This window comes from Hyperoodon ampullatus (assembly GCF_949752795.1).
Source record: "Hyperoodon ampullatus genome assembly, chromosome: 3".
NCBI classification, from domain to species: Eukaryota; Metazoa; Chordata; class Mammalia; order Artiodactyla; family Ziphiidae; genus Hyperoodon; species Hyperoodon ampullatus.
The window spans coordinates 3857533-3870823 of NC_136916.1; the positions used below are offsets into that span (position 1 = coordinate 3857533).

The 13291-nt window shown below is 38.7% G+C and overlaps 1 protein-coding gene across 1 annotated transcript in view; it reads right to left on the minus strand.

Moving 5' to 3' along the window:
- Nucleotides 1–13291, minus strand: part of KIF5B (kinesin family member 5B) — a 43063-nt gene that overhangs the window by 20762 nt on the left and 9010 nt on the right. The window contains exons 3-11 of the mRNA XM_079700396.1: nucleotides 6608–6681; nucleotides 5274–5378; nucleotides 4729–4777; nucleotides 3925–3980; nucleotides 3753–3840; nucleotides 3468–3592; nucleotides 1972–2076; nucleotides 1513–1658; nucleotides 128–276 (exon numbers count right to left, since the gene is read on the minus strand). Coding sequence (XP_079556522.1) covers nucleotides 128–276; nucleotides 1513–1658; nucleotides 1972–2076; nucleotides 3468–3592; nucleotides 3753–3840; nucleotides 3925–3980; nucleotides 4729–4777; nucleotides 5274–5378; nucleotides 6608–6681 — 897 coding nt within the window. The remainder of the gene's footprint in view (nucleotides 1–127; nucleotides 277–1512; nucleotides 1659–1971; nucleotides 2077–3467; nucleotides 3593–3752; nucleotides 3841–3924; nucleotides 3981–4728; nucleotides 4778–5273; nucleotides 5379–6607; nucleotides 6682–13291) is intronic.

Below are 13291 nucleotides of genomic sequence, written 5' to 3' on the forward strand. Positions count from 1 at the left end.
AAATCAGAATTTAATGTAAAAGATTTTATTCATTTTTATCTGATGATCCCTAATGCCTTTTAAATTTATAAAACAGGTCTAAATCTGTATTCAGCAAACTCAAAACGACAAATTCCTCAGTTATTACCATTACGCCATCGGTTGAGTTCATTTTCAAGCCACTGAATGGTGTTCCGCAGGGTCTTATTTTTTTCTTTTTCTCTTTCATACTTCTTTTTCCACTGTTCTGCAGTTAACTCTACATTGACACAAACTGTATTCTTAATTGTTTTGGCCCTAAGAGAAGTAGTTGGGGAAAGGGGAGGGGAGGAATGTGACAATTACTTTCCACTGGTATCTACAGTTCTGTAACATATGCGTGTGTGGCTGGTAATTTAACTGAACTAGTCTTGTCCAGTCATCTTTCACTAAATCCTAAGAGCTATGATTAGTATGGTGCTTATTCACAATCCATTAAATTTGGGTCAGTCCCAACATCTGTAAATAACTTAAAAAACAACAACAACAAAACCTGATGAGTATAAAAAAACACGAGCCCATCATTTCTCCAATTCATTTATAAGGCTGAATTAAGAAAAGCAATTATCAATGATGGTCAGAGACAGAGTCATCATTATTGACTTTCCCAGGATAGCCATCTCATATATGGTTATCTCACTATGTGAACAGGTCACATATGTCAACAGGCTTAATGTAGGATTATGTGTCAGGTTTTGCTTTATTATCTGATTCAAATGTTTGTTTTCTTTAATGCTGAATTGAAGCTTCTCACATAAATTTGACTCAAGTTAACATTTGACTGTAATGTACTAAAACTTAAGTAGTAAAATTAGTACTTAATAGTACTAATTTTAGTACTAAAATTTAAGTACTAAAACTTAATTCAAACCCAAGCAGCCTACAAGATGGACCTTGGTTATATTATCTGCCTCTCAATTAAAAAACTGTGTCTAGCACACTAACGATACACAATGATTTGAATATCTACGTGAAACTTTCCTAGATTTAATAAACAAAAGGCCTATCTACATTTAGACTACATTTTCTTTTTTTTTTGATATCCCATTCAATTTTATTTAATTCAACAAGCATTTTCTACAGAGGGTATGTAAATGTAATACTTGGTTTTCAGGTGATTCTAGTCCAGGAGACAAAAATATAAACCAGTAAGTTAAAATATGGGTGATAATATCAATCACATAAAGACTTCTGTTGCACATATAACAAGATAAGAAGCAATTGGGATTAACATATACACACTACTATACATAAAATAAAAAACCAACAAGGACCTACTTTATAGCACAGGGAACTATACTCAATATTATGTAATAACCTATAAGGGATAAGAATCTGAAAAAGATATGTATATAACAATCACTGTGCTGTATACCTGAAACTTACATGATATTATAAATCAACTATACTTCAATAAAACAATTTTTTTAAAAAGATAAGCAGCAATGGCAGCAGAGAAGGAGGCGTATAGACGACATTTTCTTAACAACAAACCTCTGACCAAACAGGAGTGTAGATTTTGTTTCAGATTCATTGTATGATGATGGAGAGCAGCAAATTACAATAGTGGTTCTACAGTTCCCACCTAATGAGTCTTGCAGGATTCTTGTCATTTTACTATCTCGATATGGAACATATGTCTACGTACAAAAACAAACAAACAAACAAAAAAAACAAAGAGGACCAATGGGTTTCTATGTAATAAAATTTGTTGTAGAAATATGCTACTTTACAATAACTACAAAGTGATTTCAGTTGTTTTAAATGCTAGTTATTAAGATGGAAACTAGGATATACATACTAATACTATAAAATAAATCCCTAAAAGACAACTTATTCATACGTACTGATTCAGTGAATCCCTCTCTCACTCACACATCCATGCACATGTATGTATCTATCTGTAATTCTCCGCTAACTAACGACAGGGAAATAGAAGACAAGTATACTCACACTACCCTCAGCCAAAGCAGAAATGACATTTCCAAGAGCAGAAAGGGACTTGTTGATGTTCTTAGCTTCATCCAGCACAGCACCTTCAGCTCCAGTTTTACTAACCTATACGTAAGATTTCAAAAAATTACGAGTTTAGGTGATTTTCTTTGATTTTCTAAAAAGCTCAGAGGTCATCAGTAACTAGTAAAAAAGAAAAGGGAAAGGTTCATGATTTTATTTGCCAAGTATTTACTGTAAGTTATCATTATTTATCGAGTATGACTCTTCTGAGACCTAGGTCAAGTAACTAGCTGCATGACAAAATGGGATTAAGAAGATACCAAATTTTATTTTTAGGTGTGCTCCTGAAATTAACCAATTTACATGTACATTTGTAGTTTACTAATTTGTTAACCCCCCCTTTCTTGGCTGCATTGGATGTTCGCTGCTGCGCATACGCTTTCTCTAGTTGCGGCGAGCAGGGGCTACTCTTGATTGCGGTGCACAGGCTTCTCATTGCGGTGGCTTCTCTTGTTGTGGAGCACGGGCTCTAGGTGCACGGGCTTCAGTAGTTGTGGCTCACGGGCTCTAGAGTGCAGGCTCAGTAGTTGTGGTGCATGGGCTTAGCTGCTCCATGGCCTGTGGTATCTTCCCAGACCAGGGCTCGAACCCATATTCCCTGCATTGGCAGGAGGATTCTTAACCACTGTGCCACCAGGGAGGCCTGTTAACCCCCTTTAAAGAGAAACTTTAAAAAATTTACTGAAGCATAATGTTGATGCTGTAACTGTTAAAGAGAGAGACCAAATTTATATTATATAAGCAAACTTGCTTCTATTAAAAAATATAAAATATATATATTAAAGATAATAGAATAATATGTTAGCAATGATGGCTGAAAAAACAGCCTCTCAGTATTCACAAAATTAGAGACGGGCTTTGAAGTATGTGTATAAGACTTTGCGTAGAAGGGAGCAGGTATGTCATTCTAATCAGAGGAAACAACAGATTAGCAGAACAGCAAAAAAGTCTCACATATAGGTCAATATTAAAACATTTGCACTTATTTTGATTTTGACATAAACTAGAATCAGATTGTATATGACTGTAATAAATAATCGTCGGAAAGAAAGAAGTACAACAAAATCCAAAAGGACTAATGGATAGTTACCAGTTTTCAGAGAGAGCTCACTGCCAATATGAATAAAATAGATACCAAAAATTAGGAAGAGGATACCCAGTAAAATCTTAATGACATACACTCAACACATTCTCAATAAAAGCACACACCTTAAGTCAAGGATAACACTTATTGGTTGAACTGGACTGTGGCCCAAATGACAGTAAATTTGTAATGACAAAGCACTGGCATAAATGCTTATAACTCTCAAAAATGCTACCAAATTCAATTTGATACATATTTTCAATATATAACAATAAATAATGCACAAGCCCAAATCTGAGTTAAAGTTCATAAAAATGATTAGATATCTATCAGAATATAAAGATTTTACCTTTTCGCTACCAGCTAAATCAACCAGATAAAGTTTTCCACTCAGCTTTTGTTCCGTTTGCGTGTTCTCTTGTTTTACATTAATAAGAAATATACTGTGACTCCTAGAGCTATGTTCATTCATATCTGCAAAGAAACCACACAACTATCAACAAACACGGCTTTCCCTTACTAATAATTTCTAAAGCATTATTTCACCTAAGAAAAATCTTACAATTAATCAACTTGATAAAGATATTTTAAGGCAGTTTGTACATTAACTAGTGTTAATACATAGGCTACTTACTTGTAACCGCTACGTGTCTGTTGGATTTTCCTTCATCTATGGTGTCCATAACTTCATCTGGACTACATACAAAGCGCTCTGTACACCCCTGTAAAACAAATTTTTAAAGTATGTCACTATCCTAAAAAAATGTTATTGTAGGGCTTTACTAAATATTCTGTATTATACGTACCTTTACATAGGGAACTCGGTTTTTATCTTCATGAACTGAAAGATTGGTCTTTGAAACTGAAAAAGAAAAATAAATAACACTAACAACATTTCCCTAAACTCTAACACTGGCTATGAAATAGTCAATCAACTGTTTCTCTCCCCAAGCAGCCTACTAATAATACATAAACTCGGGGCTTCCCTGGTGGTGCAGTGGTTGGGGGTCCGCCTGCCGATGCAGGGGACATGGGTTCGTGCCCCGGTCCGGGAGGATCCCACATGCCGTGGAGCGGCTGGGCCTGTGGGCCATGGCCGCTGAGCCTGTGCGTCCAGGGCCTGTGCTCCGCAGGGGGAGAGGCCACAACAGTGGGAGGCCCGCGTACCACAAAAAAAAATAATAATAATAATACATAAACTTCAAAAATATGTAAATATCACTATAAAAGCAAGAGCCTATAGAAACAGTAGGAGATTTATATAGAAACCAATGCAGCAATATAGAATTTTAGGTCCAGGCCAACGTCTGCCACCCACATTTTGGAGTGGTTCAATGGTTTGCCAAGGACAGTGTCTCTGCCCGACAGCTGACAGAAGATGAGCGCTCAAGACTCAGGCTCCCAGACTCTGTGTCCAATGTGCTAATTACTACTTACAAAGCGCCCACAATATATGCTTTCAATAAGTCCAAAGGCATTCAATTAAAACTTTTTCCTATAATTTAAGTCAATTTCATATAGGTTACTAAGAAATGGTCTCACATTTACTACTAAAAAGAAGCAGTATGTGGTATATTGAAAAACAATCGAAGAGCAAGAATTTAACTTACCATCTAACAGGTCCCTTATCTTATCCAAATAAATTTCAAAATATGAAACCTAAAGGGCAGAGGGAATAAAGGAAAAGAAAAATCAGCCACTTAAAATTACAAAGTAATTTATTCACCTATTCATTAAATATTTACTAGGGTCTGAGTTCCAGGTACCATCTAGACTACAGGGACAACTCAGCCACAGCTCTTATTCTAATGAGAAGCCCTAAATCCACTAAACCCCTTATGTAACTAAAGTACATTTTCCACTATGTATCTTCTCCTAAAATTAGACTAATTAGGTGTAATTAGGCAGAACTTTTGAGTTTTGTAGCCAAACTCCCTTATCTTACAGAGAAGGCAGCTAAGGCAAGAGAGGCTCAGCTTACTTGTTTACCACGGCAGATGAAGGATGTGAGTTTACTAATTCTAATAATCTTTCAGCTACACCTGCCTGTAAGATAATTTTTAAAATATTTAAAAATACTTTTTTAAAAGAAAAAGTACTTAACAGAATTATTCTAGGAATAAAATAAAATACAACCTTTCCTCAATGATTTTACCTTAATATGAAATTCCAAATTTTCATCCATGGAGTAAATATAATTAAAAATATCTTGCACTATTCTTGGAATAATTCCCATGCCTTCTGGATCATGAAGTTTACCCTAAACAGAAAACAAAACCAGTTCTTAAACTGTGACACACAAATTAAAAATCAAAACTTTTTTTTTTTTTTTTTTTTTTTTCCGGTACGCGGGCCTCTCACTGTTGTGGCCTCTCCCGCTGCGGAGCACAGGCTCCGGACGTGCAGGCTCAGCGGCCATGGCTCACGGGCCCAGCCGCTCCGCGGCATGTGGGATCTTCCCGGACCGGTGCACGAACCCGTGTCCCCTGCATCGGCAGGTGGGCTCTCAACCACTGCGCCAGGGAAGCCCTAAAAATCAAAACTTTTAATCTATAATTTACAGTCAACAGAGGATAAGAATTCTAATTGTTGCCATTTTTTGGTGAAAAAAAATGTGGCTGTACAAAATACCTAAAAATAACCTAATTCAACTGTTACATATTTTCGTAAGTTACACATAAATAATATATGCCAACCATATGGGTTACCAACTGATCTTAGCGTTTTTTTAAATTGTTAGATCAGATTATGCACATTTGTAAATGAACACATTCTAGGAAAACGTTTGTTAGTTGCTCGGCATATAAATCTGCATTGTTGCATCTACTTCAAGTCAAATTCATCCAAATGCTAGGAATGTGCTTGTTCTCTGACGTTATGGAAATGAGTAACATGAGTGACACTAAAATAAGCAGTCATTTACTTTATATGGAATGCTCAGATAAATGATAAAAGCAGATACTCTGTAGCAGTGGCAGAAAATTACAGGCTGTGTTCTAGAAGCAAAGCTTGAGCAGGTTCACATTTATTATTAACAGCAGCTCTGATAATTTTGGAGACCTTCTTATCAGAGAAGAGGGGCAAGTATTTGGCTGGGGGTGGGGAAATGGGACGGACACACGGACACGACCAAGGAGAGTAGGAAAAAATTAAGTGCTCTGAATAGAACTGAAAGCACACAAATATTAAAAATTTCAAAATTTCCCATTATAAGGTGACAGAGAATTCTTACTTAATTCTAAAACATTCATAATTTTGTGGTTATGTGGATAAAACAAAGCTAGATACAATTTCAAATATACGGTTTCACCATTCAAACTCAGGAACTGATTAGATTGCAACATCGATGTTACTCATGTATAACGTGTATGAGACAAAGCAATAGAGTAAATAAAGCTGCTTAAGCGTATGGTAAAACGATGTCACAAATAACGAATGAGTGCACTGTGCGCAGCAAACTACATCTAAGTACAGACTGTGAGATGTTACCTCCATTGTGTGTGTCTTCCCGGAGGAGGTTTGTCCATATGCAAATATGGTTCCATTGTACCCCTCAAGCACATCTATGAAAAAATAAGAGATTTTACACATTAGGGATTTTTTTTTCCCCTTAAGCAAGGCATTAAACGAAATAAGAATATATTAATAGTAATCCTTTTAGTGATGATCCACCTAAGGAATTCCTTTCTCTCCAGCCCAGATTACTTTCTGTTGACAGTAAGAAGCAAATTTTAAATTCCACTGCTTATAATCATCTCTCCTGTCAATGTACATCTGTCATTACACCTGTATTCCAAAGCTTTATGTGACCTAAAAGAAAAAAAGTGCTCTGGCAGCTTGCATACAGATATGAAATAGCTTTTAGAAGTAGGACTGATTGGTGGTTAACTGGTGGTTAAGCCTCACAAACCCACACAACATACCTCCTTATACAAACTGTAACAAGCCCAGTCCTACCTCAAAACCGATTATCAGGGAGGTCCCGTGGAATTAAAAAAAAAAAAACAGCGGAAAAACTTTTCTAGCCCTTTGTGTATCCTAAGGCCTAACATTAACATTTAAGCATCTTCCTTTACTAGGCTAAAGGGGGGGTTGGGAGGGATGTGAGTGAACAATGTGACCTTTAATTTCCAGTTTTCAGGGATTCAGTTTGTTTTGTTTTTTTTGTTTGTTTGGTTTGGTTTTTGTTTTTGTTTGTTTTGGTGAAAAGAAAAGTACTATAAAATTACATTCTAGGACTTCCCTGGTGGCGCAGTGGTTAAGAACCCCCCTGCCAATGCAGGGGACACGGGTTCCAGCCCTGGTCCAGGAAGATCCCACATGCTGTGGAGCAACTAAGCCCGTGCACCACAACTACCGAGCCTGCACTCTAGAGCCTGCGAGCCACAACTACTGAGCCTGCACATCTAGAGCCTGTGCTCCACAACAAGGGAAGCCACCGCAACGAGAAGCCCGCGCACCGCAATGAAGAGAAGCCCCCACTCGCCACAACTAGAGAAAGCCTGTGTGCAGCAACAAAGACCCAACGCAGCCAAAAATAAATAAATAAATAAATAAATTTATATATATAAAAAATTACATTCTATTTTAGAGGAAGCCAAAGTAAAAAGAGAAATCTCAGTTGGAAACAGCAGATGGTAACAGTGGAAAGTAAACCTGTAGTAAGCAAGTCAATTCTTGTCTTTTTTTTAATTGATTATTTTTAAAAAGAAAAGAAAAAAAAAATTTAAAGGTCCCAACATTGGGCACAGCTAACTAGATAACGGATTTGCTACAGAAATATTTAATAAGGAAAAGAAGGTATTAGTACTTACTTCCCTGGGAAGATTTTAGGAGATCTCAAACATTTGAAACTTTCATTCAAAATCTTTTCAGTTTTATGAAGGGAAGGAAAATAATTTCAAGAATCACATTTAAAACAGATAAGACTGGACCTCCCTGGTGGCACAGTGGTTAAGAATCCACCTGCCAATGCAGGGGGCACGGGTTCAAGCCCTAGTCCGGGAAGATCCCACATGCCGCGGAGCAGCTAAGCCCGCAAGCCACAACTGCTGAGCCTGCGCTCTGGAGCCCGTGCTCCGCAACAAGAGAAGCCACCACAATGAGAAGCCTGCGCACCGCAACGAACAGTAGCCCCCGCAAGCCACAACTAGAGAAAGCCCGCGTGCAACAATGAAGACCCAACACAGCCAAAAATAAATAAAAATATGGTACATTTGTTACAATTACCAAAGCAATATAAAAAAATTAAAAAAAGAATAAAATAGATAAGATTACAATATTTCTGTAATTCTGAAGAAGCAATAATCTGGGGGGGAAAAAAAAGCACCAGACCCTTTCCAATCCACTTCCTTTACATATAATTGTTCTCAGCATGTCGGTATCATACCCTCTGCTTAAGATCTTTTAATCAATCACATAAAACCTAATTTTGTTAGATCTATACATGAAAGGTTCATTCATGGTATCATCCAATTACCTAGCAACTACCATAATAAGTACTTAATAAATACTGGTAGGTGAATGAATAAGTGACCTTCCCAAGATCATATTAGTAGCATGTGTCTATAGGATATTACGGTAATTTTGTTAGGTGAAATACATCATATGAGGGCTCATAGGATAATCAATGTATGCCACATGTCTGTATTTGGGACTTCAAGCAAAACAAAAATTTTATATGATTACAGAAATTACAGAATAGTCAATGTTCAAGTATTTACTGAGCACTCCGATCCAGGCTCTCTGTTCTGGGAGCAGGGATGTAACAGTGACTAGGTGATTTCTAGAGGCACCAGGCTATCATTAAAGTAATAACTGTTATCAATTAGGAAAATAATAATCCCTTCTTGCCTACCTTCAAATCTGTTCTTGACCTTTGCTTTCTATAGTGATTTAACTGCCAACACTTTATTACAAAAAAGTCTAAACATACAGAAAAACGGAATGAATTTTTACAGTGAACACCCCTATAACCCCTACCAAGATTCTATCATTAACATTTTATCATTTTACTGTTTGCCTTAATCATTTTAATCTGTCTTATTTATTTAATGCATTTCAAAGTGAACTGCAGACTTCATTTCCACCCAAATACTCCAGCATGCATACACCATTGGCTAGAATTCAGTGTTCTGCAGTTTTATTCTTCAGAGATAAAATTTACATACAATGAAATGCACATACCTTAAAAGTACAGGTTTTTTTGTTTGTTTTTTTTTTTTTGCGGTATGCGGGCCTCTCACTGTTGTGGCCTCTCCCGTTGCAGAGCACAGGCTCCAGACGCGCAGGCTCAGCGGCCATGGCTCACGGGCCCAGCCGCTCCGTGGCATGTGGGATCCTCCCGGACCGGGGCACGAACCCGTGTCCCCTGCATCGGCAGGTGGACCCTCAACCACTGCGCCACCAGGGAAGCCCCCAAAAGTACAGTTCTTTTAAACACACACACACACACACACACACACACACACACACACACACACACACACAAATAATACTCATCTCTTTGAAAATCCCAGAAAGCACGCATCTGTAATCAGATAAAATTAGGCACCTTTGGAACTGGCTCTTTTTTGCCTATTCAGCTCCATCTCCCACCATCCTTCCCCTCACACTGCTGTTTTTGTTGGTAAGAATGGTTGAATCTGACAATTTCATACGGTTCAACGTCACAGTCATACCACAATGTATGTTCTTCCCTACACAGGTGATACTTTTCTCATGTGGGCTGCCTCAGTTAGCCCACATGCATCTCTCTGTCTGGAGTAAATCCCTCTCTCTCCTTCCCACTCTTGTGCATCCTTAAGACTAGCTTAGGCTTTACTTCTCTCCAATCCAATTCCACCCCCAAACGAATCTGGGAAAGAGTCCCATCCTATGTGTTCTTGTAGCACTTGCATTTAATCATAATACTGATCACTGTGTATTGCAACCATCAGTTTACTTGTCTGCCTTCCTCACTAGCCTGTAAAATCCTTGAGGCCAGGGCTGTGCTTAACTCCTAGCACAATGCCTGGCACTTAGTAGGAACTCAAATGCTTGCTGAATGACTACTACTATTACTCATACAGCATCTTTCTAAAGTGTCCCTCCCCTTCTATAATATACTTTTGCCTTTCTTGTGAGAAAAAGAGGTGGAACTATGGACAAATATTACTTTCATACTTTGTAAACAAGAAAAACATATTTAGCAAGTGAAGGAACAGCTTATCACTTTCTAAAAGTCACTTAATCTCTCTGAACTTCAGCTTCCTCATCAGCAGAATGTCTGCTTAGGGGAAGGCTGTGAGAATTAGAAGTCATCATATAAAATTATTACTGATGGGCTTCCCTACTGGCGGTAAATGCCGCAGAGCAACTGAGCCCGCGTGCCACAACTACTGAGTCTGCGCTCTAGAGCCTGTGAGCCACAACTACTGAGGCCTTGCGCCACAACTACTGAAGCCTGCACGCCTAGAGCCCGTGCTCCGCAACAAGAGAAGCCACCACAGAGAGAAGCCCGTGCACCGCAACGAAGAGTAGCCCCTGCTCGCCACAACTAGAGAAAGCCCGCACGCAGCAACAAAGACCCAACACAGCCAAAAATAAATCAATAAGATTAATTAATTAAAAAAATATATACATTACTGCTAACATTTGAAAGCATTATGTGCCAGGCTCTAATAATCTTTCATATATGAATGTACTTAATCCTCACAAAACCCTGTGGAAGGTACTATTTTTAGTCCCATTTTATAGATGAGGAAACTGAGAAACTGTGGCCTACAGTTCCACAGCGAGTAAGATAGAGCTGGGATGCAAACCCAGACAGTCTTGGTTCCAAAGACAAGCTCTTAACTACTACATTATATTCTCAAGGAACAGAGGAACCAAAATAAATACATGGCAGAGGCTACACCTGGAAAAATTAAGGTGGATACAGTGGCACACAGTCCAGGTCAGGAAGCTATGGCGGGAAACTGGGGACTCCCTGGAGGCCTGGTAAGATGCCTGGCATATAGCAAATATTGAATAAACGACAATTACTTTATACCAGGGAGACCAACTTGTAGACATCACTTGGGTTCAGAGTTCAAGAGAATACAAGTGGATAAAGCATGCTCAAAAGAAAACAAAAAAAATCTATCTGACTTATCTACAAAAAGGAAAAGGTAACAGCCCTATACGTAAGTTATATACTTGTACAGATATTTATGAAACACTGCAACCTCGGTGGGCTGTCAGGAGTCCAGAGCACACGAGCTGCTCTCACCTCAGTCCCGGCAGCCTGCTCGTCGAATCCGCATCTCAGAAGAAACACCAGCTCGCCCATCAGTTTGCCAATCCCTGCCTACCAGTTCCTTACCATGGCCTTCGACTTGATCTGTGTGCCAGTGAGAATCCCAAGTCCAGCGCACCATGTATTTAACTGCTTTCCTGCCCCGACACCTCACCTAGCCCCCCACCCCCATCACTCTCCTTAAAGCTACGTGTTTACTGGTAACTCTGCCACATTTGTCTTGTCCAGGGCGAGTCAGTACTTTTTCATGAATCATCTTTTAAAATCCTCACAGTACCCTTATTTTGCAGAAGAGGAAATGGAGATTTAGAAAGGCTGGGGAACTTGCCACAGGTCACAAGCTAGAAAGTGGCAGAGCCTAGACTTCAACCTAGGTTTGTCTGATTCCAAAGCCTATGCTCTTAACCATACTGCAAAGAAGGGAACTGCTATCCAGAACTCGGTTCCCAACAGTAAAGCAGGAATCTGCTGGTAAAAGGTAAAAAGTAAAAGGGATCAAAATGTTGAGAAAAGGAGAAAGATTTCAAAAAAAGAATGATGTCATCTCAGAGTTGTAAATAGTAATGAAACAGTACAAAAGGTAGTAGAAACAAGTACCCTAGATGTCAGGACCACAGACTGCAGAGTTCTGAGAAAGGTAGGTATGAGCCTATCGTTAAGAGACTACATAACTGAAGATGTACAAAAGAGATAAAAATCACTAGAACAGTATGAGAAAGGTAAAAGCCCAGGATAAGTTGAGTCTTATAAAAACAAAACAAAATAAAAAGTAAGGCCCTAAAGAGAGCTTTTAAAATATTCAGAAGTGAGTAGACCTGCACTGCCTAGAAAAGGTGATTATGTCAACAAACGATGTATTACCATCTTCTACAACACCATCTGCAAAATGAACAACAGAAAAAACACTGCTGAGAGCGCCTTTGGGGTTGAGGTGGGTAGGATGGCCAAAGAATGGCTTTAAATGAGCCCAAGTTTCTAGTTGTAAGAGAATTACATCCCATGGATAAAAATTTCACAAAAGCCACAGGGAATGCAGGTAAAAGATGACTAGGGCTTCCCTGGTGGCACAGTGGTTGAGAGTCCGCCTGCCGATGCAGGGGACACGGGTTCGTGCCCCAGTCCGGGAGGATCCCACATGCCGTGGAACAGCTGGGCCCGTGAGCCATGGCCGCTGAGCCTGCGCGTCCGGAGCCTGTGCTCCGCAACGGGAGAGGCCACAACAGTGAGAAGCCCGCGTACCGCAAAAAAAAAAAGAAGATGACTAACTTGTAAATGCTACACTCGTTTTCAAAAAGCAAAAAGTCAATAGATTCTGGGAACCTCAGACAAATATACCAAAATTTCACTGAGGAAAAGCTATGGCTGAACTAATCTCATTTCCTGTTTGGGTCACTCAACTAGTACCTTGGGGGAACACCAGAGTCATGCACCATGATTTCACAAAAGGATGCAAGCTTTTCATCATATTCTTGTGGATATGTTGGTAAGCTAAGAACTAGACAACTGTACAGGTAAGAGAATCTCAAGTTGGTTAAATACCAAGTATGATTTAATAACTGCCAACAACCTTATTCCATTTTTAGAAGATTAGGCTAAGAACCATGGCCCATTAAGTTCTTTATAAATGATTCATAGTAATACTTTCCAAACTCCACTGTGCTTAAATAAAGACCTTAAAAAAAAGCCTTCAATATCTTTGTCACCATAACAGACTTATTAAAACATGCTAATAGCCAACTCAGATCCCTTGTAAGACAACTGTAAAAACAAAACTCAAAATAGGATTATGAGCTAAAATGAACAAAATGGAATCTTCACTTTAAAGGCTTGTGCAGATGCCAGATGAAAAAAATATGCAATGCTGGTTCTATGCCTGATGAAAAAAACTTCAATAT